General features: G+C 43.5%; 2 protein-coding genes across 4 annotated transcripts in view; both read left to right on the top strand.

The window, feature by feature from the left end:
* The window catches only part of pou2f3 (POU class 2 homeobox 3), a 41,780-nt gene extending 36,609 nt beyond the window's left edge, over positions 1–5,171 (top strand). For all 3 annotated transcript variants that reach the window (XM_063038250.1, XM_063038251.1, XM_063038249.1), the window contains 3 exons: positions 538–604; positions 1,130–1,238; positions 2,244–5,171. In XM_063038250.1, the coding sequence (XP_062894320.1) occupies positions 538–604; positions 1,130–1,238; positions 2,244–2,283 (216 nt within the window). In that variant the 3' untranslated portion in view covers positions 2,284–5,171. The remainder of the gene's footprint in view (positions 1–537; positions 605–1,129; positions 1,239–2,243) is intronic.
* Positions 5,172–14,397: 9,226 nt separating this feature from the next.
* Positions 14,398–25,607, top strand: tlcd5b (TLC domain containing 5b). The gene is made up of 3 exons (XM_063038252.1): positions 14,398–14,536; positions 19,066–19,265; positions 22,505–25,607. The coding sequence occupies exons 2-3, from the start codon at positions 19,070–19,072 to the stop codon at positions 23,044–23,046; spliced, it is 738 nt and encodes a 245-aa protein (XP_062894322.1). The 5' UTR covers positions 14,398–14,536; positions 19,066–19,069; the 3' UTR covers positions 23,047–25,607.
* Positions 25,608–26,065: the final 458 nt, after the last annotated feature.

Genomic DNA, 26,065 nt, shown 5'->3' with positions numbered 1-26,065 from the left:
ATTTAGAATAGAAATTTTGGCTAATTGTACAGGTAAAGGAGCTCCTAATAACGAAGCTAAATGAAATTGTTTCACAGTTTTCAATTCCAAATCAACCCAAGATGGTCGTTCCTTTTTATCGGTGCAATACAACCAAGAACACGCATAACGTATATTAACCACCCAATAATACATTCTTAAATTAGGCAAAGTAAGACCTCCATCCTTTTTTAATTTTTGTAAATGACATTTTCCATTTCTTGGTCTTTTATTATTCCAAACAAAAGATGAAATAATAGAGTCAACTTGATCAAAAAACTTCTTAGTTAGAAAAATAGGAATGTTTTGAAATACATATAAAAATTTTGGTAAATGGTCCTATTCTCTCATGTCTTATCCTCTTGCTCTTCACATACTTGTAGAATGCCTTGGGGTTTTTATCTCCAAAATCAAAATGAATCAAATCCATTGAAGATGTATTCTGATTAAATCAGCAATTTTGGTCATTTAAGGCACAGGGTAAACACAGTTTAATAACTTGTGTATTTGTTTTTGTAGGTTTCTTCATCTGGATCCATTGACTCTCTGATCATGACACATGCACACAACGATTTGAATATGACAGGTAATAACTGCACTGATGCATTGATTTATCAAAGATCAAGTTTGGGAATCAATTGCATGGACATACTGTGGGGCAATGGAGGGGCTGGAAAGTGATGGTAGAAGCAGATGAGGGTCCATCAGCCTCTGTCTCACCCCCTCCCTCTCACTTCTAGACTCCAACCAAATTCCTCTGCTCTCTCTCCTGATGCAGGGTGTTGTTGATAATCCCTTTGCTTCCACTAATGCTGTTTGACCCACGGACGACTTTGAGCAGTTTACCTTTTGCTGCATCAGAGACCATCATGCCACCATTCTTGTATTTAGTTCAAGAATGAATGTGATTATTGTTTTTTGTCACCCAAATACTTCCAAGGACAAATTTTCGCTTTGTTTGATTTGAGTATTGGCATTCATTACCCCAAATTTGACCCCCTTCATTGTCATGGGTACATGTGCTATAGAGTGATAAAGAGGACTCTGGTGTGCCTGATCTGAATGCTCAGTTTAAGTGTGACTCTCTGTACTCTATTGTTTGTTTTTCAAGGAGTGTCTTCCTCCAGTATGACCAACAGGCCCTCCTCACCAGTCACATCGTCCACTGAGAGTGGACACACCTCTACGAGCAGTCAGTCTGGGCTCGGCACTACTCCAGGGTAAGGAGCATGGGAAAGGTATCTGGAGCAAGGCAGGCTTCCAAATTGTCTTTGGAACTGAAAGTTATCCATGCCACCTTGCTGATGCACTATAATCAATGGACAATAGCCTTGGCTATTCTTACAACGACAGATTTGCCTGTTCTGTGTGTTCTGCTAATGCATCTGTTAACGTTGCAGTGTTGGAAACCAAGCAGTTGCCTGGTTGCTTCATGATCATCTCAATTCCTAGCAAAGGGAGTTAACTGCAGATTGATCAAGAAATGGGAACCAAGTAGCCAATGTGAACCTGCAAAGGCAAATAAATATCCTTTTTAACTTCTCAAGCCTATAGATATTTTTTTTTCAGTTTTGTACTGAGTTACAATCCCACATTTAGTGTTAGGTTTTCAACCACAGACAGACCACATGCCACATAGACCATAACAGGCCCCTCCACCCACAATGTTGTGCCAACCTTTTAACCAACTCTACCATCAATCTAGTCCCTTCCCTCCTAAATAGGCCTCCACTTTGCTATCATCCATGTGTCTATCTGAGGGTTTCTTAAATGCTCCTATTATATCTGTCTCTAGCACCACCCTTGGAGTGAACTCACTATTCTTTGTGTAAAAGAAAAACTTGCCCCTGACATTTCCCTTGTACTTTCCTCCAATTACCTTAAAATTATGCCCCCTCATATTAGCATTTCTGCCCTAGGAAAAATTCTCTGACTTTTATCATCCTGTATACGTCTATCAAGTCACCTCTTGCCCTCCTTCACTCCAGGGAGAAAAGCCCTAGCTTGCTCAACCTATCCTCATAATACGTTGTAAGCCTTTGTAGAAATGTCAAGTACGGAATGATTGCAGTTGCTCAGTTGCCTCTCCCCCCTCAATAACACAGTTCTAGCAGAGATTGTGGCCTGGTCTCGGCAGATACCTTTTGACTCGGTTACCTTTTGATTCTGTGCTGGAGGCAACAAAGTGTTCTGCTAGCAACTGACTATTGACTTTTGTTTTGCAGCTCACGATTCTGGTGGAATAGTCCCTCATTTCTACACTGAAAGTTCTGGGATTTCACTTTCTGATCAGCCACTTCTTCAATCCTCAGCTACATTTTGCACTGTACAGGTGCACAGTGAGAGTGGACAATGGAAAACATGCATTACTCAGAGACAACATTTAATGCAAAAGTTTTAGAAGTTTTGCAATGAGAATATAAACATTGCAATTTAGTAACAATGGTCCAATGGACTGAGTGTTGTGCTGCCTTCAATATGTTCTCTTCACTGCCAATCAAAGCTAATGAAGCATTAAACTGCAACCTTCTGCCATTCTGATCTCTATCCAGTGGATTTATTATAGTGCCTCTTTTTGTGCAAGTTGCAATAATGTTACCATGAATCTTTCACTGTACATGAGACCTGACTCCCTAGATGTTAGGAAGCATTTACAGGCCCATTTCTGTTTCCATTAGCAGGATGTTATTTTACTTCCAATTAAACTTAATATTCACCGTACCGCTGGCCCCTCTTTTTCTGTGACTCCATTCTGACTGGCCAGTAGTTGTGTGAGCATCTTGCATTCATGCTATAGATACTGGTCAAAAGAATAATGGGAGCTGAACCTCCGTGTTTGCTTAATATTAGGCTTTTTAATTGCATTAATGTATGTATAATTCAAGATTGTGTGTAGCAAAAAGACAGTTCTTTTAACCCTGTAATCCATCTTTATAATGTCTGGGATTGTTGCTCACAACCCTCTAAACTGCTGAACTGCTTTAAACTGTTTGGCTCTGGGCCTCGGCAATAATCTTGGCAATATTGTGAGCCTGCTCCTCAACTAAATTCTGGGGCAATAGAAACAAATCTGAGAGAATATTAGAAAATGGGTGACAACCTAGATCTGCCCAGTTGTTCTGATATCCCATCAAAATGTGTATGGTATCATTATCTATTTGTTGATTAGAGAATGCAGGCTTCTTGATTACAAATTGTGCCACAACAGCCTTAAGTAAAAGATAGTTCATACAAATATCTGCTTTGACCTTATTAACTCTGCTTACAGGTTATATTTTCCAATTCTACTTCCTCTTCTATCCTGTGTTCAATATTGAGGAATATTTTCAACATTCCCATGTTAAACACGTTCCAAAAGTTAATTAATTGGTCACATTATCCATAAAAAGTGATACTTATTATTACTTTTAGGGCATCTTCTTGTAATTTCCTGAGTTTTTTAAATTAATGTAAATTTTACATTCCAGTTACATTAAATTTGTGATTTCAGTGAAAATCAAAAGCTACTTAATCCGTGCCTTAACCAAAGTACATTATATTATCATACATAACCACTAATTTATACTCATTACATAGACCATGATTGAGGATAAAATGACTGTGGTTGAGGATTAGAACTGCTGCAATACATAAACACCAGATACAACAGAGTGGGTATTGCATTAACAAAGTATAATATTCTGGATAGTTTGACAGTCGGTCTATCTAAGGAAACAATCAAGTGATGGAAGAGTGTTTCAGATCTCAGAACTTCAACGGATTGCATCTTGTTCTTAGTAAAGTGACAAGAATGTAAAAGAGGGACTTTCATATGTATAAAACTTAAACTGTTTCAATTGGCTTTACAGCCAGTTATGCATTTTTATGTGCAGTCACTGTTGTATCAGGGAAGCTAAATGCATATACAGTAGTATCTCTCAAACAGTGGTATAAGCATATAATCTATATTTGGTAATGTTAACAGAGAGGTTGATAAGGACACCACAGCTGCTTGAGGTATGTTTTGTTTTATTTGGTCTGAAATTGAATATGAGGCCATATTTCAAAATATTAAACTGCTTCATGTGTGGTATTTGAAACCATAACGTATATCTGCGCAGCTATGCCAAGAATAACGTACTTACTACTTTTTATTGAGTATGTCCAATAATACCATTGGAGGTAGCATCAACAGTTCAACCTAAATGCGATTTGTAAGTGCAAAGGAAGGGAACGGTTTAGCTCATTTCTGTGATTACTAGTTTTGTTTTAGAAGTCCAACTTGAAAAGGATCCAAAAACATTAAAGAAAATGCTGCTCATGTTGGATATCTGTGTTTTTTTAAAGCAGTTGATGAATTGGAAGTGAACTTAATGAAATAAAAGTTCAAGGCAACATCCCTGAAGAAAAAGAAACAGATGTAGCAGTTCAGATTGTTAACTTTCAACAGAACTCCATAATGCTTTAAGATACAGCAAGAAAGAAAGCATAAAGGAGAGAAGAATAGGGGATTTTATATGTGAGAAGCAGTATGGATTAAATGATAAGAAATGGCAGTACAAGCCAAAATAACCAGACCCATAGAATAACTTGTGCCCTCCAGAGAAAATAGCTAAATACTTAAGACAGTAGCATAAAATAGAATTTGGGGTGTTAAAGCCCAAGGAAAATGGGAATAGATTGCAGAAGTGAGCTATGGGATGGGGCAAATAGAAGTTCTTCGTTTTATGTTCTTCAGTCTCAGTTTGAAGGTAGGCCCTGACTTGCCATCTGGAATTGCACTGAAGTATTGGTCTGCCTGAAGAAAACAAAACAGATGTAATCAATGTTATAACATTCTGTCCATCCCGTTTTTATTTATTTTTCCTTCTGAATTCTACATGTTATTTATGACGTTGCTGTGTTGCTAAATCATGTGAAGTCTTGACTAAAATACTTTAGGCTGATGTGATTTACATGCTAAGGCCGAATATGAGTACGTCTATCATTGCTGAAAGGAGTTGAGGGAATTAGCAAACTAGTAATGTATTTCAAATAGCCTCAAATATTTGAGGACTCGATATCTAAATAATTTTGTGTGAGATGGGGTTTTGTGGACGATGTGTGGAGGTAGCTTTTGATTATTTGTAAGACTCTGCCTCAGTGGTCGGGACACCTGCCTTCAACTTTGTACGTTTCGTGTAATAAAGTTTTTATTAAAGCTAAGAATGAATTATAACGCGGCGTCTCGTCTCAGCTTTCTTAGGATTGACGTCAAACCGGATTAGAGACCGGAATTCAACAATAGGATGTGGTTAAATACAGGGTAGCCGCAACTATAACCGCTGTTCCTCAAAACAACAGCCTTCTCCACTCACTCAGCCCAGCTCGCAAGCCATACTCCCCCCGTTGCAGACACCCAGTCCAATGCCCCTGAAAAGAAGTCACGCCCATGGTTTGTCCCTTGTACAAACTCAATCCGTGGATCATTCCCATAGACGAGCGTGTACCCTGGAATTCGCCCAGATCCCACAAGAAGTCTCCACCCCCTCCTAGCCCTGCCCCTGGGTATTTAGTCCCACCCCTTCATCGAAGCTCTGCTGACTTCAGTTCCGTCCCGACACACCCCGTCCCCGATATCCTCCTGCACCAACAAGCAAACCCCGCCCTCCCCGGATCTCGTCCCAGCAGCGCCCCCTTTGCAAACTGACATCCTCCGGCCCATAGGCCTTCTGTCGATGACGCTGCTGCCGGAGTTCGCCGGATCAAACGGCGCCGCTATGAGAAGCAGCGACTGCAAACGTCGGTGAGTCGGCGTCAGTTCCGAACGAAGAGTACGCCAAGGAGCGGCGACGCCGCGTCCCCAGTGACTGTAGGCGGGGTAGGCGCTCAGGCGAGGTGGGGCCCTGGGAGAGAGGGGGTGTGGCTTCCCGTCAATCGTCTCGGCAGTTGCCATGGTAATCACAGCCTCCTGAAGGTGCGCTGGTGCTGATTCCTGATGGGTTTGGAAGAACGGGTGGCGAATGTGTACCAGGGCCGCATCGGTGGAAAAGTCGATGACCGGCTGGAGAGGAGGAGTAACGTTGTCAAAGAGGAAAGGGGATTATAATAGGCAGTAACATGATCTGCAAGGGAGGAGAGTTGTCCGTAAAGGTAGGAAAAAGGGTCAGTAGTGGAAGGGGGAGAACGGAAACAAGGTAGGGGAGGGTCAACAGGAATCGTTGCCGTGGATGGGACAATGGGAAGGGGGTTATAATTTTGAACGAGAAGATTTGGGCTACTGGTTTGGGAGGGAGAGGTACTTTAGAATGGTGTATATATTTAGGCAAATGTAGGACAATGGGGAACAGCTTGGTAGGGTTTGGGAGCTATTTGATATAGGAGGGGGCATCATGAGTTGGGGCAGAAAGAAGGGGCCAACAAGGAGAGGTACGTTGGGAGTAGGAGGAGTTAAGATTACCTTTATTTGTCAAATTTACATCGAAAGATTGTGAATTCTGTTGGTTATGTCAAATCAAATATGCGAGGATTGTGCTGAGCATCCTGCCAGTGCAGAACTGCCCACAAGTGTTGCCACGCTTCTGGCGCCAACTTAGCATGCCCACAACTCACTAAACGGTATGTCTTTGGAATGTGGGAGGAAACCGGAGCACCCGGAGGAAACTCATACAGGTCACAGGGAGAATTGAACCCTGATCTTACTGCTGGCACTGTAAAGCGATTGTGCTCATCGCTATATACTGTGCCATTGTGTTATCAGGACAAGGAGGAGAGTGCAAAGTGAAGGAAGATGGAAGGGGGATAACAACATTTGGTAAAGGAGACCATTATAATAAAGCACAAAGGAAAGGTGAGGCAATGGAATGCTAGTAAATGTGAGCAGTGGGTTGGTGAAGGCGAGGGACACTGGGTGTAGGAAAAAGCAGCAAAAGAGTATGGAAGCCTGTGAAATGGAACAGATCTTAAAAGTCTGAGGCTATGAAATACAATGAGAAAATACTGGACTCTTTATTAAAGAAAGCAATAGGAAAATATCTAGATATGTAGAACATACTGTATTGAAAGGTGGAGGTATGGATTCCAAAAGTTCAGTTCTTGCTTCTCTGACCTGATTGAATTCTTTGAAGAGGTATCTAAAGCCTTTGTTGGTCAGAGTTGAACATGGGTATTGCATCCTAGCTGTCTAGGTGCACAAGCCTGGGCAGTACGATATGGAGAGCCAGCTGCTGCCCATGTGGCAAGCTCCCCCTCTCCACGCACCTGATGAACCCAAAGGAACAGCAGAGGCCAATACAGTTTGGTACCAACAGCATCGCAAGAGTTACCAGTCAACATCGAACTCAATGCAGGACTGCCTTTGGGACTCCAGTTCTGGATTTTTCCCTCAGGGCTTACTCCCGAATCCTTCCCCATGAGTGGGTATAGCCACAAGGCAGTGGAGGTTTGAAATCAGAGTCTTCCTTCTCCAAGATGAGCTGCCAACCACAGCTGACAAGCCCCATCTGCCCGAAGCGTCTGATTACTGACACCAGTAACCTGCCTTTGCCCCTTCTCCTGACAGTAGAAACGGTTCTGCCGGGCTTAGTAGCTAAGGCACATGTGAAGGCCAGGAGCTGGACTTGGTTGTCAGAGGCTATTTGAGGAGCACGCCATTAGGAGCATTTAATAGGTAGTGGGAGCTTATCCCCACTACCATCACTGGCTCTAACAACCTTAAGGAAGAGGTAAAACAGTATAAAAAATGGAGAGCAGCTGCAGTTCAGTTAGTTACATTCTCAGCTCTGAGTTAGAACATTGTAAATTCAATCTCACACAAACTATTGGCCTAACTGCCCATCAGCCTTCTCCTGTCCTGTCAATGGAAAAGTCTGATTCCCACATTGACCTTATTGGCCACCTCATAACACACTAAAGGACAATGAAAGTAAGTCTTCCTCTAATGCAAGTGACTGCCAAACAACAAGAAGTAGAAGAAGAAGATTCAACACAAAACAATTAGGCTGATAACCCTATGAAACCTGTTGCTACTATTACAGTGTTGACACCCCACCTATGTTCTCAGGTGGAAGGTCCCATGGATTTGTTTTAAAGAACAGTGGGATATTGTTGTGTGTAAATTCACTGTTGCATTTCCTGTTTTCAACACTATACTGAAGAACATTATCGGTTGTGGAGAGTAGGCACAGTCAATTGTGAGGAGGAAGAGAATAGCCTAAGAAGATGTCAGCTGGATTAGACTTCTATAAAGCAGGCTGGGAGCCCCCCAAGTAATATCAAGTTAATGAATAATTGGAGTTGCAACAATGCTCAAGAAATTCGGTGCCATCCAAGGAAAAGATAGTTTTCTTGATTGGCACCCCATCCACCGTCCTAAACATTGTCATTTACAGTGCTGTGCAAAAGTCTTGGGTACAAATATATGGTAAGGATGCCAAAGACTTTTGTGCAATAATGTGGTAATTTTATGTATTGCACTATACTGCTGCTGTCAAAAAAAAATTCATGAGATGATTCTGATATGGTATGTATTGTGGACTGAGAGTGGGAAAGGGGCGGGGGCAGGGAGAGGGGAAATCATCGTTGGGAAAAGGGGAAGTGGGGGGGAGGAGGAAGCACCAGAGAGACATTCTGTAATCATCAATAAAACAATTGTTTGGAATCAAATGACCTTGCCTGGTGTCTCAGGACTGGTGTGTCTGTACCCATGCCACCCTCTGCCCCGGCACTCCTCTGCCACCTGTCCCACATGCCACCCTCGCCATTCCCAACATTCTTTCCTCCCACCAGGTTTGCAAACTGGCTCTCTGCTCCACATTGACATATAGAGCCTGTGCAAAAGTCTCGGGTACCCCAGCTATATAAATGTGCCTAAGACTTTTGCATAGTACTGTACAAAATACCTTCACAGGCTACTCCAATAGCACATCCCAAATGCTTTACTTCTACCACCAATGTACAAGAGCCTCAGGTACTTCAAAGGCCATCGTGTACACATTCTCCAGATCACACACCATCCTAACCCTTCCTCCACCATCAATAGCATCTCTTCCATTTCGTGCATGTCTACTCTCATCCTTCTTCCCGCCACCCCACCAGGGATAGGATTCCTTTTGTCATCTCGTACCACCCCACCAATCTCTGCGTCCAGCATGTAATCCTCCGTAACTTCCGCCATCTCCACCGGGATCCCATCACCAAGCACATCTTGCCCTCCTCCCACTTTCTGCTTTCCACAGGGATAGCTTGCTATGCGACTCCCTTGTCCATTCATCCCTCCCCACTGATCTCCCTCCTGGCACTTACCCTTGCAAGCAGCACAAGTGCAACACCTCCTCCCTCACTACCATTCAGGGCCATAAGCAATCCTTGCAGGTTAGGCGACACTTCCCTTGTGAGTCTGGGTCATATACTGTATCTGGTGCTCCCAGTGTGGCCTCCTGTATGTTGGTTGAGACCTGATGTAGATTGGCACCTATGCTCTGTGCGTCAGAAAAAACAGGATCTCCCAGCGGCCACTCATTTTAATTCCACTTCCCATTCCTATTCTGACATGTCAGTCCAGAGCCTCCTCTACTATTGCAATGAGGCCCCACTCAGGTTGGCAGAGTAACACCTTATATTCCGTCTGGGTAGCCTCCAACCTGATGACATGAGCATCGATTTCTTGAATTTCCGGTAATGCCCCACCTCCACTTCACCATTCCCCATACCCATATCCCTCTCACCTTATCTCCTTACCAGCCTATCATTTCCCTCCTTCTGGTGCTTCTCCCCCTTTTCTTTCTTCCATGGCCTTCTGACTTCTCTTATCAGATTCCCCCTTCTCCAGCTCTGTATCTCTTTCATAAACCAACTTCCCAGTTCTTTGCTTCACCCCCCTTCCCATCTTCACCTATCACCTTGCATTTCTTCCTCCCTTCCCCCACTCTCTTACTCTGACTCCTCATTTTTTTTCCCAGTCCTGATAAAGGGTCTCGGTCCAAAATGCTGAGTGCTTACACTTTTCCATAGATGCTGCCTGGCTGCTGAGTTCCTCCAGCATTTTGTGTGTGATCCTAACCTGGAAATAGATTCCTTCATCACTGCTGGGCCTAAGTCCTGGATCTCTTTACCTAACAGCTATGCCAGAATACCTTAATGAGAAACACTGCTGGTAGAAGATTGCTCACCATAATCCCTCTTGAAAGCAGTATAGCTGGTCTTTCTAACAATGCTACATGCCAAAAAGGAGGAATTGAAACTTACTACTTAAAAGTGCAGAGAGATACATTTTGGTAGGAAGAATGAGAAGAGGTAACGTTAAGGTCACAATATAAATGTGGTGCAGGACTAAAGGGATCTGGGTGTATACAGCATGTTTACAGGGCAGCATATTTATGTAGTGGTTAGCACAATGCTTTATAGTGCCAGCGATCCATGCTCTTCGGCAACTGGCCTGACCGATCCAGTTGTCCCCTTCACCATCAGGTCTGACCACGTGAAGTTGTTGGGGATCTGGTTCGGAGGGGCCGAGGCTTGCAACAAGTACTGGCAGGAGCGGACTGCCAAGGTGAAACAGAAACTAGGACTGTGGGGAGGGCACTCCCTATCGATAACGGGCAAGAACCTGGTCATCAGGTGTGAGGTGCTCTCAGGGCTGCTGTACTTGGTGCAGGTGTGGCCCGTCCCCTGCTCCTACAGCTCGGAAATCACCTGAGCTGTCTTCAGATTCGTCTGGGGATCCAAGATGGAGCGGGTCAGATGGACCGTCATGCACAAGTCCCTGGACAATGGGGGCAAGAACGTCCCCAATGTCGCCCTCACCCTGATGGCCAGCTTCGTGTGTGGCTGCATCAGGTTATATGTAGAACCCATATATGTGGGCACCAAGTACCACTATGTGGCCAGGTTCTACCTGTCGCCCTGGCTACGAAGGATGGGTCTGGCTCCACTCCCGCACAACACCCCAGTCAGCTGGTTGTTGCCGCCATACCTGTCCTTCGTAGAAAAGTTCTTCCAGGACAACGCCTTTGACCACAGGGCCATCAGGCAGTGGTCGGCACATAATATCCTGCAGGCACTGCAGGAGAAGGACGTGATGGACACAGTGGGGTGGTTCCTTGAGCAGACCATCCAGTACATCTGGCAAAATGCCTCATCGCCAGATCTCACCAACAGGCACCAGGACCTCGCCTGGCTGGCGGTGAGAGGGGCCCTCCCAGTCAGATCCCTCCTGTACGCCCGGAACATCGTCTCCACACCCCGCTGCTCACGGGAGAACTGCAGTGAGGAGGAGTCTGTGACCCACCTCTTTGCACACTGCGAGTTTGCAGAGAAGGTGTGGAGGAGGATGGATGGGCTAGTGTCACGTTTCATCTCCAGCAGCTGCGTAACAGAGGACTCTGATCTACGGACTGTTCCCGGGGACGCACCCGGAGACCAACATCCGGTGCTGCTGGCAGATCATCAACTCGGTAAACACGCTCTTTGGTCGGCCCGAAACTTGGTGATCTACCAGCACATGGAGATGTCCGTGGGAGAATGCTGCCGACTGGCACATTCTCGGCTGCAGGAGTATGTGCTGAGGGACGCACTGAAACTCGGTGCAGCCACCGCAAGGGCCCGGTGGGGAAGGACCACAGTATAGGGTTCTTCTCCCACGGGAGTGGGAGAGGTCAGGTGGTGGGGAGTATACCCCTCAACAATGGTGTGGTAAGGTGAACAACTGGAGTGCCACGTGGGTGGCCAAAAGTGTGGATATATATAGACCATAATGGAAACATCTGTAAAGGATTGACAGTCATTGAATGGTTTATTGTACATAATTTTATTTTTTAAGGTATATTTTGGTAAAAAAAATAGTGCCAGCGATCATTGATAGGAGTTCAATCCCGCCACTGTCTGTAAGGAGTTTATGTGTTCTCCCCACAACCACGTGTACGTTTAGGGTTAGTGAGCTGTGGGCATGCACTGGAAGTGTGACGGGACTTGTGAGCTGCCCCTAACACACCATCACTGATTTGATTTCATTGTATGTTTCAATGTACATCTGACAAACAATGCTAATCTTTAAGAGGTATTAAAAAAACTTTTAAGGTAACAGGCAGGATAAGAATGGGACTAAAAGTGTGCAAGATCCTAGCTTCACAAATAGAGATACAGAATATAGTATTCCTTATAAAATACTGGTTTGGCCATGACCAGAGTATTGCTTCTAATTTTGTTTCCTGTATTTCATGTTTTCCCATCCATATGCTTTTGGAGAGGATATAAAAAGATTTACTGACATGGTTGCAGGGATAGGGACATGTTAATATAGAACATACAATGTTGCAGTATTGTATAGGCCCTTCGGCCCACAATGTTCTGCCAACTTTTATAGAGCCATAGAAGAGTCATACAACACTACAGCACAGAAACAGACCCTTCAGCCCATCTAGTCTGTGCTGAACTATTAATCTGCCTAGTCCCATCGGCTTACACCTGGACCCTAGCTCTCCACACCCCTACCATCTATGTACCTATCCAAATTTCTCTTAAATGTTGAAATCGACCTCGCATCCACCACCTGCACTGGCAGCTCATTCCACACTCTCGCCACCCTCTGAGTGAAGAAGTTCCTCCTTGTGTTCCTCTTAGACATTTCACCTTTTACCATTAACCCATGATCTCTGGTTGTAATCTCAAGCCTGCTTGCATTTACCCTATCTATCCCCTTCATAATTTTGTATACCTTTATCCAATCTCCCAGCAATCTTTTATGTTCTAGGGGAGTCCTAACCTATTCAACCTTTCCCTATAACTCAGGTCCTCCCAGCAATATCCTTGTAAATTTTCTCTGCACTCTTTCAATTTTATTTATATCGTTCCTGTGGAGTGGTTGGCCAAAACTGGACACAATACTCCAAATTAGGCTTCACCAACATCTTATTCAATTTCAACATAACATCCCATTGCCTGTACTCAATATATTGATTTATGAAGGCTAATGTGCCAAAAGCTCTCCTGATGATCCTATGTATCTGTGTTATCACTTTCAAGGAATTATGGAATCTGTTTTCCTAGATCCTTCTTCTCCACTGCTCACTGTATAAGACCTACCCTGGTTGGTCCTCCAAAAGTGAAAAACCTCATACTTGTCTGCATTAATTTCCATCTGCTATTTTTCAGCCCATTTATCCAGCTGGTTCAGATCTCGCTGCAAGCTTTGATAGTCTACCTCGCTATCCAGTACACACCCAATCTTGGTGTCATCCACAAATTTGCTGATCCCATTTACCACATTATCATTGATATAGATGACAAACACCAATGGAGCCATTACCGATCCCTGCGGTACGCCACTAGTCACAGGCTTCCAGTCAGAGAGACAACCATCTACTACCACTCTCTGGCCTCTCCTGTAAAACCAACATCTAATCCAGTTTACTATCTCATCCTGAATGCCAGGTGAATGAACTTTCTTGACCAAGCTCTCATGCAGGACCTTGTCAAAGTCCATGTAGGCAACATCCACAACTTAACCTTCATCAACTTTCCTGGTAACTTCCTTGAAAAACTTTACGACTTTCTACACACAAAGCCATATTGACTATCCCTAATCAGTCCCTGTCCATCCAAATACATATATATCTGGCCCTTAAGAATGCCTTCCAATAACTTTCGCACTATTGATGTCAAGCTCATTGGCATATAATTTCCTGGCTTATTCTTAGAGCCTTTCTTAAACAGTGGAACATTATCCTCCAATCCTCTGGCACTTCACCTGTGGCTAAGGATGTTTTAAATATATTTGATGGAGCCCCTGCAATTTCAGCACTAGCCTCCCACAGGGTCCACAGGAACATACTGTCAGGCCCTGGGGATTTATCCACCCTAATTTGCCTCAAGACAGCAAACACCTCCTCCTCTGTGATCTGTATAGGGTCCAGGGACTCTGTGTCCATCTCTAGAGTAAATGCAGATGCAAAAAATCCACTTAAGATCTCCCCCATCTCTTTCAACTCCTTGCATAGTTTACCACTCTTTGAGGAGGACCAATTTTGTCCTTTTGCTATTAAAATAGCAATAGGTTTCAGTTGGTACATTTAATGTCAGAGAAATGTATACAATGTACATCCTGAAATTCTTTTTCTTCACAAACATCCATGAAAACAGAGGAGTGCCCCAAAGAATGAATGACAGTTAAATGTTAGAACCCCAAAGCCCCCCCCAGCTCCCCCCTCCCATGCACAAGCAGCTGCAAAGCATCAACCCCCATATCTGTAGAAGCCCTTCGGATTCTCCTTCACCTTGTCAGCTAGAGCAACAAAGGAGAACAAAGCAGTTACATTTGTTAACAAATTACTATGAACTTTTTCTTCCAGAAGAAAATTCATGAGTAGCAAAATTATACTACACCTCCATAGGACTCTGCTGAGACCTTTCTTTGAGTACTGTGCACCGTCTTGGTCTCTATTCTCTGTTAAAAATATGGAAAAGTGCAAGAATGATTTACAAGAAAGAAACCAAAATCAGAAGATTGCAGCTGCTGGTAAAGACTGAACAGCTTCTTTCCTTTGGAGGAGGCAAAACTCAAGAGGTGAGTCGTGATGCAGTGTGTCGACCCCAAATTCTCAACAATTCTTTTCCTCCTACAAATGCTGCTTGACCAGGGTTCCCCCAGCAGATTGCTGCTCCAGATTCCAGCATCTGCAGTCTCTTGCCTCTCCAACACAAGAGGTAACTCAGTAGAAGTGCTTAAAGTGATGAAGTAAATGGGCAAAGTTGAATCAGAGGCAATGTTTCCATATGGGGGAATCATGAAATTAAAAAAGCCATAACTACTGTACATTATAGTTGCTTATAAATAATGAGGAAATAAGTGAAATTTCATAACTCAGGATATAGTTAAAATGTGGATCTTACCACCACAGGAAGTGGTTGAGCTAAATAGCTTAGAAACTTCCTAAAACTAAGCATTGCAAAAGTGGGAAAAAAATAGAAATATTTATCAAATGCTGAGAGAGAAAGGTGCAACGAGATACCAACACAAAATAGTTGAGCTAAATGGCTTGTTGTTTATTTTAAAGGATTGAGGAATCAGATTGAGGCTGACGCTATGGCAGGGACAGACACCGAGGTGGGCTTTAATCCCATTCTGATTTTAGTAAATGCGACAGCGCTAATGCAGTAAGTAAGATTGACACAGTAAAGTGTGTAAGATGAGTATTAGAATTGCTTCTATTCTAAGCCCCAGAGCCAGTGATCACTAAATTACCAAGTACAGCAGATAAACAGGACTTAACGCAAGGGTCTGATTTACACCAACCAAAAGCTAGAAACTGGCCTCAATTTCACATCTTTCCTTATGGGAGTCACAGGACACATGGATTAAAGGTTGTATGAAATCTGTTTCTTCTAGATAATGTATTTACAGTAACAAGGAAATGGAAGTTGTACTGGGACTGAGGACTAATGACAGACTAATCAAGTTGTTTTCCTGAGAGCAGAAATGGCAAAGAACACAGATATCTGGAGGGAGTTGTCTATAGACTCCGGGCAGTAGTGATGCATAAATATTGAGATAAGAAAAGCTTGTAATGAAGATAAAGGAATTATAATAGAAGATTTAAATTTTCATGAGAAGACAGAAGACTGCAGGTTGTAATAGCAATATATTTCTAGAGATTTGCATGGGCTGTTTTCAAAACAACAGACTTTGGAACAAACAAGATAGTAGACCAGATTTCATCATGATGATCATAAAATTAGAGTGAGACCATTAGGAGTGAGATCAGGAAAAGCAGTTACATAAAATAATCAGCATAGACTTCCAGGTTTAGGAATAGTTATTACCCTTCAAACACCAGGTTCCTGAACCAGCATGGATAACTTCATTCACTGCTACTCTAAACTGATTCTATGACCTACAGACTCACTTTCAAGTTATGTTCTCAGTATTATTTTTATTTTCACAGTTTGCCTTCATTTACACCTTGGTGTTTGTCAGTCTTTGTTTATTTATAGTTTTTCATAAAATCCTATTGTATTTCTTTTTCTCTGTAAATAACTGCAAGAAAATTAATCTCACTGTCGTGTATGGTAATATGTATGTATTTTGATAAATAAATTTTCTTTGAACTTCGAGAAAGAGGTCAGTTAGCCAATTGTCTGTGGTGTCTATACCTGAGTCTCCTTCCTTTCCATTTGCTTCATCTCACATCTTTCTATATTCCTTTTTTCTCATGTACTAATCTTGTTTCCTTTAGAAATCATCCAAACTATTAACCTACTACTTGTAAAAGTGCCATCTCCTTTTCTCAATTCTTCCATTTTCACCACATCTGCCCTCAGGATGAAGCTTTCCTTTCTGGAATGAAGAAGATGTCCTCCTTTTTCAAAGAAAGGGGCTTCCCTTCCTCCACCATCAACGCTGCCCTCAACCACATCTCTTCCATCTCATGCCCCTCTGTTCTTACCCCATCCTCCCACCACCCTACCAGGGATAGGGTTCCTTTTGTCCTCGCCTACCACCCCACCAGCCTCTGCATCCAGCACATAATCCTCCGAAACTTCTGCCACCTCCATCGGGATCCCACCACTAAGCACATCTTTCCCTCACCCCCCACTTTCCGCAGGGATCGCTCTGTACGTGACTCCCTTGTCCATTCGTCCCTCCCCACTGATCTCCCTCCTGGCACTTATCCTTGCAAGCGGAACAAGTGCTACACCTGCCCCTACACCTCCTCCCTCACTACCATTCAGGGCCCCAAACAGTCCTTCCAGGTGAGGTGACACTTCACCTGTGAGTCTGTTGGGCTCATTTACTGTGTTCGGTGCTCGCAGTGTGGCTTCCTGTACACCAGTGAGACTTGACGTAGATTGGGAGACGGCTTTGCTGAGCACCTACGATCCGTCCACCAGAACAAGTGGGATTTCCCAGTGGCCACTCGTTTTAATTCCATTTCCCATTCCCATTCCGATATGTCCATCCATGGCCTCCTCCACTGTCGTGATGAAGCCACACTCAGGTTGGAGGAACAACACCTTATATTTCTACACTCAGATTGGAGGAACACTTTATATTTCTTTTGGGTAGCCTGCAACCCAATGGCATGAACATTAATTTCTCAAACTTCCAGTAATATCCCCCCCCCCCCCCGCCGGCTTCTCCATTTCCCAACCCCTTTTCCCTCTCTCACCTCATCAACTTGCCCGCGTTTTGCCTCTCTCTGGTGCTCCTCTCCCCTTTTTCTTTCTTCCATATCCTTCTGTCTCATTCACCAATCAACTTCCCAGCTCCCCCTCCAGATTTCACCTATCACCTAGTGGTTCTCTCCTCCCTCCCCTCACCTTCTAAATCTACTCCTCAGCTTTTTCCCCCCAGTCCTGCTGAAGGGTTTCAGCCCGAAATGTCAACTGTACTTTTTTCTATAGATGCTGCCTGGCCTGCTGAGTCTCTCCAGCATTTTGTGTGTGTGTTGATCGGATTTCCAGCATCTGCAGATATTCTCTTGTTTGTGATTTGGAAACTATTAACCTCAACCATTTCTCCTGGCAATGAGTTCCACATTGTAGCTTATTTCCTTGTTGAATTCATTGGTAACTTTGTTGTTAAATTTGTGCCCCTGTATTTAAGGCATCTGCTAGTCTTGCGAGACCATGGATCTGTGCCTGGAAAGTCTTCACTCTCCAGGGCACAGGCCTGGGCAAGTTTGTATGGAAGACCGGCAGTTGCCCATGCTGCAAGTCTCCCCTCTCCACAACACCGATGTTGTCCAAGGGAAGGGCAAGGGCCGATACAGCTTGGCACCAGTGTCGTCGCAGAGCACTGTGTGGTTAAGTGCCTTGCTCAAGGACACGACACGCTGTCTCGGCTGAGCCTCGAACTCATGACCTTCAGGCTGCTAGTCGAATGCCTTAACCACTTGGCCACGTGCCCCTGGATTATCCCACAAATATTCCCAAAAAAGATAAGAGTGTCTGAGGGGCAAACAGTAAAGTTGGGTGGATGGATTGGAGAAGCAGTTCACTAGAAATGGATTGAGGGAATAAATGGTCTCCTGCTGTTTTTAACAATGTTATGCTCCTAACAAGATAATCTGCTACAGCTCAAGAATGAGTGCATCATTATCCTGTCAACTAGGAATGGGCATTAATAAACAGATTTGCCAAGAATGCACACATCTAGATATATGGGATCAAGTTGTGTCCTGTAATGTAATCAAGGAGTTCATTTGACATTGCTCAAGAACTCTCCTTGCAATTGTCTGGAGTGCACATGCACCATGAAGTTGGAAGCTGCCCCTAGTGCGAGCTTTGTTGAACTGTTACCTTAGCACACCTCTTTCCTGAATAAGAATGAACTTTGAACACTAGTCTGAAGGATTTTTGATTGCTCTCCTCAGAATACTATTGTTGTGGAACTGACCTTAAGGGATTTATGAATCTGGATGAGTCATTGTCAAATCTGTAACTAGTAAGAAAGTCCTTTTTTGTCAATCCTTGTATCCTAGCTGCCTCCATGAGGACTACAACCTTGTCGTGGTTTGGAGGCTTGCACACCTCAGTGACCTGGAGTTATGTTATATCAGGGCTTTATGCTTTGGCTGTTGGTTGGGTCACCCATGCCAAACAGGTCAAAGGGTAGAGGACAGACTAAGAGTGGTCCACCAATCCTCCAGGTCAGGGGTACAGCTCAGGGCTAATAACCCTGAATGGTAAAAATTGTTATGGAAACCAGTGATGAAGAATCCTTCTACATATAAGTGCAACAGTATACCTGAGTCTCCACCTGGGACTTGCATGACTGACCGTAGTGAAAACCAAGAGGAAGTTATTGACATGATGAAAGAAACCCAGAACACCACCAGAGATGGAGGACCTTCATTGCTGCCCTGAATGCCAGTGGTGTAACAGGCAGTAAGTAAGTTGTGTCCTAGATGAGTGGGAACTGACTTTCAGCTTGGCATTGTTACTGCCTAAATACTGTCTCCTGCTGGTTTTGGTGACTCTGGTGGACATAAATGCACATTGTGAACAAATCTCTAACTTCATAGTCCAACCATGCCCCTAACTCAGCACCTGATTGTACCTGTGTACGTGTAATAATATTTTCTTTCTTTCTAGTGAGATGGCTGCGCCCCTGCTCCTGGTGCTTTGCAGTTTGATTTGCTGGGTGTCACTCTATGTCTTCTTCTGTCAGCTAAACCACTATCGCAGCTACGAGTGGAACTGTCGCTTGGTAACACTTGTTCACGGCATTCTCATTGTCTGTCTCTCTGGATACGTTGGATTTATAGATGGGCCTTGGCCCTTTAATCATCCAGGTGAGTTCTGGGATACGATGCAGTTAGGGGGAGATTATTACAGTGTTACATTCTAAAATTAACATGCTGGATGGAGTCAATCACAGACTAGCTCTGTGCTGCTGACAGACAGGCAGTTCTACAGTCTGGCTCGTGGTCATAATCTATACTAGTATTGTTTGGTTTGAATGACTCCTGGACCTAGGGCATTTGCAGTCAATGCGTGACTGGTTTGCCTTGTTGCAAGATCTGTACCCAGTAGTGCATTTGACAACATCATATTTGCCTTTGCTAACCCTAGAGAGCAAGAATTAGGTTCCACATAAATCACTCAGGAGGATGCTGAGTCAAGGCCTGCACTTTGATTTCTGAAATGGACTAACCCAGGGATGACAGGGTCATAGATGTCTTTAATCATGCTCTCATAAAAATTAAGGTTGCATTTGCAATATTGCAAGTCCTGTTTCGAAGTTTCTGCTGCTGTTCTCCTGTCTGTGAACAAAATGATTCACTTTTGTTTGACGTGTCAGGAGTCCCTCTGAGGAAAATCAAGAGCTGACAAACAGCTAATCTCCAGAGTATGAACATAACTGGCATGCTTTGCTTTCTGAGAATGCTTTGGTGATGTTGCCAGCAATGCTGGGATTGTTGACTGAGACAAGGGAATAATAGACATAATCACAGTGCAGTGGAATAAAGAGGTCAAGCAACAAAGTAATTGAACACATACTTGGGTGGGAATTATGCATTTGTTTATCTAAAGGTGAATTTACCAGTCTCTTGGAGATTTCTTCCTATTTCTCCCCTGAGGGAGAATGACCAAAGCTTTGTTGATGCTCCTTGGGTGGCCAAGTCATGACTTGTGGGAGTAGTGTGAAGTGACAGTGTTAGAGCGTGTGTGGGCTGTGTCAGGTGATGAAGGTTGCTTTCTGAGAATGTTTTATTGCACACAGGGTGAGAAAGGAAGATTTTACAGTGGTGTGAGAGGAGGAGGTCAGAGTACGTAGGAACAGTGTGAGGTAACGTGCCTCTGATTTTCCCCTTTTATATGTTGTGGGGGGTTTAGCTTCATGCTGAGTGTTCTTGGGTGGTAAATGGTTTATTACTGTCATGTGTACTTAGGTACAATGAAAAACTTTGTTTTCCACGCCATCCATACAGATCATTTCATCACAACAGTTACGTTGAGGTAGTATAAGGGAAAATCGATAATATTGCAGAATATCATTTCACAGTTACAGAGAAAGTGCAGGGAGACAGGAAAGTGCAAGGCCATGACAAATTAGAGTGCATTTTATAGTATAATTGTCTTATAGCAGTAGTACAGAAGCTGTCCTTGAGCTTGGCAGTACATGCTTTCAGGCTTTTGTATCTTCTGCCCAATGGGAGAGGGGAAAAGAGAGAATGTCCGGGGTGGGTGGTATCTTTGATTATGCTGGCTGATTTACCAAGGCACAGGGTCTATGGAGGGGAGGCTGGTTTCCGTGATGTACTAAGCTCTGTCCACAACTCTCTGCAGTATCTTGCCGTCTCAGACAGAGCAGTTGCCGTACCAAACTATAGTTCAAGGTTCAAGGAACATTTATTATCAAAGAATGGATGCAGTATACAACTCCGAGGTTCGTCTCCTCCAGACAGCCATGGAAATGTTTCAAAGAAAAGCATCAACACACACACACAGCAAATGGCAGCAACAGCATCAAACTCTTCCCACATGTAAAAAAACAAATTGCGCAAACGGCAACAAGAGCATTAAACCCTCCCCACATGCAAAAAAACCCAAATCGCGCAAACGGCAACAAGAATATCAAACCCTCTCCGTGCGCAAAAAAACAAATCGTGCAAGTGGCAACAAGAACATCAAACCCTCTGCATGCACCAAAAAAAACCAAACCAATCGCACAAATGGCAACAAGAAAGAATATAAAAACATAAAACTGAAAGAGTCCAAATGAACTACAGTCTAATCGTAAATCACAGGTCCAGAACTTTAGTATCATCCTCCAGCAGCATAGAGGGGGGGAGAGAAAGAGATAGAGAATTCAATCACAGGAGCCTTCCCTCGGGAGCAGCGATCGAGAGACCTTTACACACAGACACCTTTCTTCAACAGCACTCACCTCAGTGTTTCAGTCTTTCTTCGTGCTTTAATTGGTAAGATTGGCGAAAGATGAAGTTGATAGTGGGCTTCTAGGCCTCGAGGTCGCTCGCCTCCTGGAATATTCTCAGAGACAGCAAAGCGGCAGATCGCTCAACCGTTCTTCAAATTGTAGATCACAGGCTCTAACAGTAGCAGAAACACATTTAAAACATAAAGGAGATGCAGGAGAGGTGAAAGAAACAGTTTGGTGGACTATCTGGAAGATGTTGCCTGAGGAAACATTGTTCGCTGGCGTCATCTTGACCGGTGTATCTGGATAGGATGCTATCTGTGGTACATTGATAAAAATTGGTGAGGATCAATAGGGACATTCCAAATTTCCTTAGCCTTCTGAGGAAGGTGAGGTATTGGTACACTTTCTTGGCCATCGTGTCATGTGGTTGGAGCAGGATAGGCTCACTCCTAGAGACTTGTAGCCTCCAACCCTCGTGACCTCAGCACTGTTGATATTAACAGGAGCATGTGCCCCACCCTTTCCTAAGGTCAATGATCAGCTCTTTAGTTTTGTTGACATTGTGGGAAAGGTTGTTGTCATGACACTATGTCACTAGACTCTCTATCTGCTCCAGGGGGTCGGGGGGGGGGGTGGGGAAGAAAAGAAATTTCAATTATGTTGGCTGCTTTACTGAGGCAACTGGTGTTTGGTCTCATCATTGTGGAAGCGGTCTCTCCCTCTATCTGCTGCTGCAGTCATAGTGTTTTTTCTCAAGGTACCCCTCACAGAAGCTCCATAGTGCATTGCTGTTGTCCTTGGTATTACAGTCCATTAGTTCAAAGGGCTGCAAGCTCTCCACACAGTTCCAATAGAAAGTTATTGACTGAAACACAAATTCTATTTCACTCCTCAAAGACATTACTGAGTATTTCCAGCATTTCACTTTTTAATTCAGATTTCCAGCAAGCTCATAATTTTGCTTTTTTTTTGTTTATTTAAAACTTAATTACAGGTGGTATAAGCCAAAAGAAAAGAACTAATTGGAATGAGAAACACTGTTAAGTGTTGGAAATATCAATTTTGTCTTAGAAAGAGTTGGTCAATGGAAATAATTTGGTATTGAACCTGAAAGGGTTAAATGCAACCTGCATTTATGTTTTTTAGGGTCTCCAAACACACAGCTCCAGACTCGAGTGCTGTGCCTGTCGCTGGGCTATTTTATATTTGATATGTGCTGGTGCGTCTATTTCCAAACGGAAGGTCTGGTGATGTTGTCTCACCACAGCCTCAGTATTCTGGGCATCATCATGGTGTTAGCTTTGGAGCACTCAGCTACGGAGGTCAACGCAGTCATCTTCGGTAGTGAAATTACCAATCCGTTCCTCCAGACCCGCTGGTTTCTCAGAGAAGCTGGATATTACCACACCTTGCTGGGAGATGCTGTGGACTTCCTTTTTGTTGTGCTGTTTTCCAGTGTGCGGATTGGGGTGGGAGCCAGGCTGTTGTACTGTGAGCTATCTTCCCCTGTGCCCCTCCCAATTGTGAAGCTGGGAGGAGTTGCTATGTACATGGTGTCCTGGGTCTTCATGGTGAATATTGCCAAGTTTGCCTGGAGGAAGAGTAGTCACAAGTACAAGGCATGGAGAGAGCGGAGCCAACTCAGTTTACGCCCACAGATCAACGGACACACAAAGAAAGCTTACTAATGTTAATTGATCTCCATCCTTGTCCATCCTGGTTCCTTACTTTATTTACAGTACAATTTTCGAATGCCCTTGGCAGGTGTATTATGTTCTCAGCAAGAAATGCGTTGTAGGTTACTGCCGACCTGAAACTGCCTCTGAACTCAGGCACCGCCAGAATTCTCAGTAGTGTCTCACTGTCTTTGTGTCAATTATAATGCCTATCTTGTGCTCAGCTCTGATTTTTTTTATTGGCTATAGAGGTGGCACGTGTGGACCATAAAATCTTTGGTTGCATGGTAACTGGTGTCCTAGAATTCTGTTCTTCTGCTCCTCAGTTTGGGTGCAGTCCTACAACAATGGTGACCTTAGCAGAGTGCCAATAATCACATCCAGACCTAGACAATGAATAAGCACAAGAGATTTTGCAAATGCTGGAAATCTTCAGGAGCACACACAAAATGCTGGAGGAACTCAACAGGTCAGACAGTATCTATGGAGGGGAAAAAACAGTCACTGTTTCAGGCCGAGACCCTTCATCAGGACTCCTTCCACTAGGGAGACAACAACCAGATGTCACTTCAGTTTTTGTAGGCGAGAGCTTGCAATCATCTTAGATTTCCTGTCCTTTTTGCTATTGTCTCATCTATTGTTTATCCCTGTAGATTGCATAATTTTCAATGACTTCTGTAGACCTTCAAGTAAACTTCTGATCCAAAGAAATCCTGCCCTTTGTGGTACTATCATAATGAATTACAGAATAACAAGTGGAGTCTATTTTGCACCTTGAGAGAGAGGCAAAGACTGTTGAGCTCTTGAGCCTTCTGCATTGGAACAATAGGAGAGTCCTTCAGTCTATTTCACTGTAACAAGTAGGCCATTCAGCCCATTGCTGCTATGAAAATGGAGAATAGGCCATTCCGCCACACAAGTCTCTTAGAGAGGCACAAGTGGAGTTAGTTCACTTCCCTAACCGTATGAAAAAACAGGAATAGGCCTCTCAGTCCCTTGTGTACTGTAAAGAAGCACACACAGGGCATTCAGCTCTCCACACTGTTGCGAGCTGAACATTAATTGGAACATTAGTTGTTCATCCCACACCTCAGGGATCAGAAAGAGGCTTTTCTACCTTCGGATTTATGCAGTAGTTCTCACATTCTTTAAATGAAATTCCAAAATTGTTCAATTTACACAACACTAACTAATCTATTCTGGGACAAGTTCATCATCACATCCTTGTTTTGTACTTGCTGCCCTGTATATAAAGATCACAATCTCTTTTCCCCTCTAATTTCATATTTTTCAATCCTCAGTTCCACTTCCTAGGCTGTATATTTGCTCCACTTAGTCACCCTTTTCTTCTTCACTTCTAAGAAGTTTTATACCTGATCTTCGATTTCCTCACTTGCAGACCCCAGTCAGTTTGGATTGGTAACAACATTTCCTCACAATCTCTACCAGCACAGGAACACTGTAGGGATGTGTACTTAGCCCCCTGCTCTACTCACTTTACACTTATGACTGTGTGGATAAGCACAGCTCCAATATCAAATTCAAGTTTGCTGATGACACCACTGTCGTTGGGTGAATCAAAGGTGGTGACGAATCAGCATATCGGAGGGAGATTGAAAATCTGGCTGAGTGGTGCTACAACAACAATCTCTTACTCAATGTCAGCAAGACCAAGGAGCTGATTATTGACTTCAGGAGGAGGAAGCCAGCAGTCCATGAGCCAGTCCTCATCGGAGGATCAAAGGAGGAGAGGGTCAGCAACTTTAAATTCCTAGCTGTTACCATTTTGGAGGACTTGTCCCGGGCCTAGCACGTAAGTGCCATTATGAAGAAATCACGACAGCGCCTCTACTTCCTTTGGAGTTTGCAAAGATTCGGCATGACATCTGTAACTTTGACAAACTTCTCTAGATGTGTGATGGAGAGTATATCAACTGGCTTCATCACAGCCTGGAGTGGAAACACCAATGCCCTTGAACAGGAAATCCTACAAAAAGTAGTGGATATGGCCCAGTCCATCCCTCCCCACCATTGAGCACATCTTCACGGAGCATTACCACAGGAAAGCAGCATCCATCATCAGGGACCCCCACCACCCAGGACATGCTCTCTTCTTGCTGCAGCCATCAGGAAGAATGTACAGGAGCCTCAGGACTCACACCACCAGGTTCAAGAACAGTTATTACCCCTCAGCTATCAGGCTGTTGAACCAAATGGGATATCTTTACTCAACTTCACTTGCCCCAGCATTGAAATGTTCCCACAATCTATGGACTCACTTTCAAGGACTCTTCATCTCATGTTTTAATACTTATTGCTTATTTATTTATTATTATTATTATTCCTTTCTTTTTGTAATTGCACAGTTTGTTGTTTTTGCACACTAGTTGAATGCCCAATTTGGTGAGGTCTTTCATTGATTCTATTTTGGTTATTATTCTATTATGGATTTATTTAATATGCCTGCAAGAAAATGAATCTTAGTGTTGTATATGGTGACATATATGTGTACTTTGATAATAAATTTACTTTTCCTCAAATATCTCACTTCACATTTAACCCATAGTGAAATGTATTTGCTTCTTTTCTAACTGTAATCTGCATTTCCATTCTAAGTTCAAGTTTATTGTCATTCAACCACACACATGTATACCACACAATGCAGTAGACATAATTCACACACATAACACATAAAGTAATATTACCACAAATAAATTAACAAATAATAAGGTGCATATACGATACAAGTTAAAAAGAAAACAGTATAATGCTACAGGTGCCTCATATGTCATGAGATCTGGCTGGTGGCAGGGAGTTCTGTAGCCATATGGCCTGGGGGAAGAATCTGTTTATCCTTCCAACAGTTCTTGACCTTCTGCCTGATGGTAGGGGCTCAAAAAGATTGTTGGATGGATGAGTGGGATCATTGACAAAGCTAAGGGCCCTGCATATGCATGGGTGGAAGAGAGACCACAAGATCCCCTCAGCAGTCCTCACAGTCCTTTGTAGGGACCTGGGGTCAGGTGCCTTG

This window comes from Mobula hypostoma, chromosome X2 (assembly GCF_963921235.1).
Source record: "Mobula hypostoma chromosome X2, sMobHyp1.1, whole genome shotgun sequence".
Lineage (NCBI taxonomy): Eukaryota > Metazoa > Chordata > Chondrichthyes > Myliobatiformes > Myliobatidae > Mobula > Mobula hypostoma.
The sequence above is the reverse complement of the archived record's forward strand: the minus strand, read 5'-3'. Positions and strand labels throughout refer to the sequence as shown.

Bases quoted from the DNA above. Each gene is read 5' to 3' on its own strand.
- tlcd5b (XM_063038252.1), top strand. From the start codon at position 19,070: ATGGCTGCGCCCCTGCTCCTGGTGCTTTGCAGTTTGATTTGCTGGGTG. The intron at 19,266-22,504 runs GTGAGTTCTGGG...TATGTTTTTTAG, and splicing joins TTGGCCCTTTAATCATCCAG to GGTCTCCAAACACACAGCTC.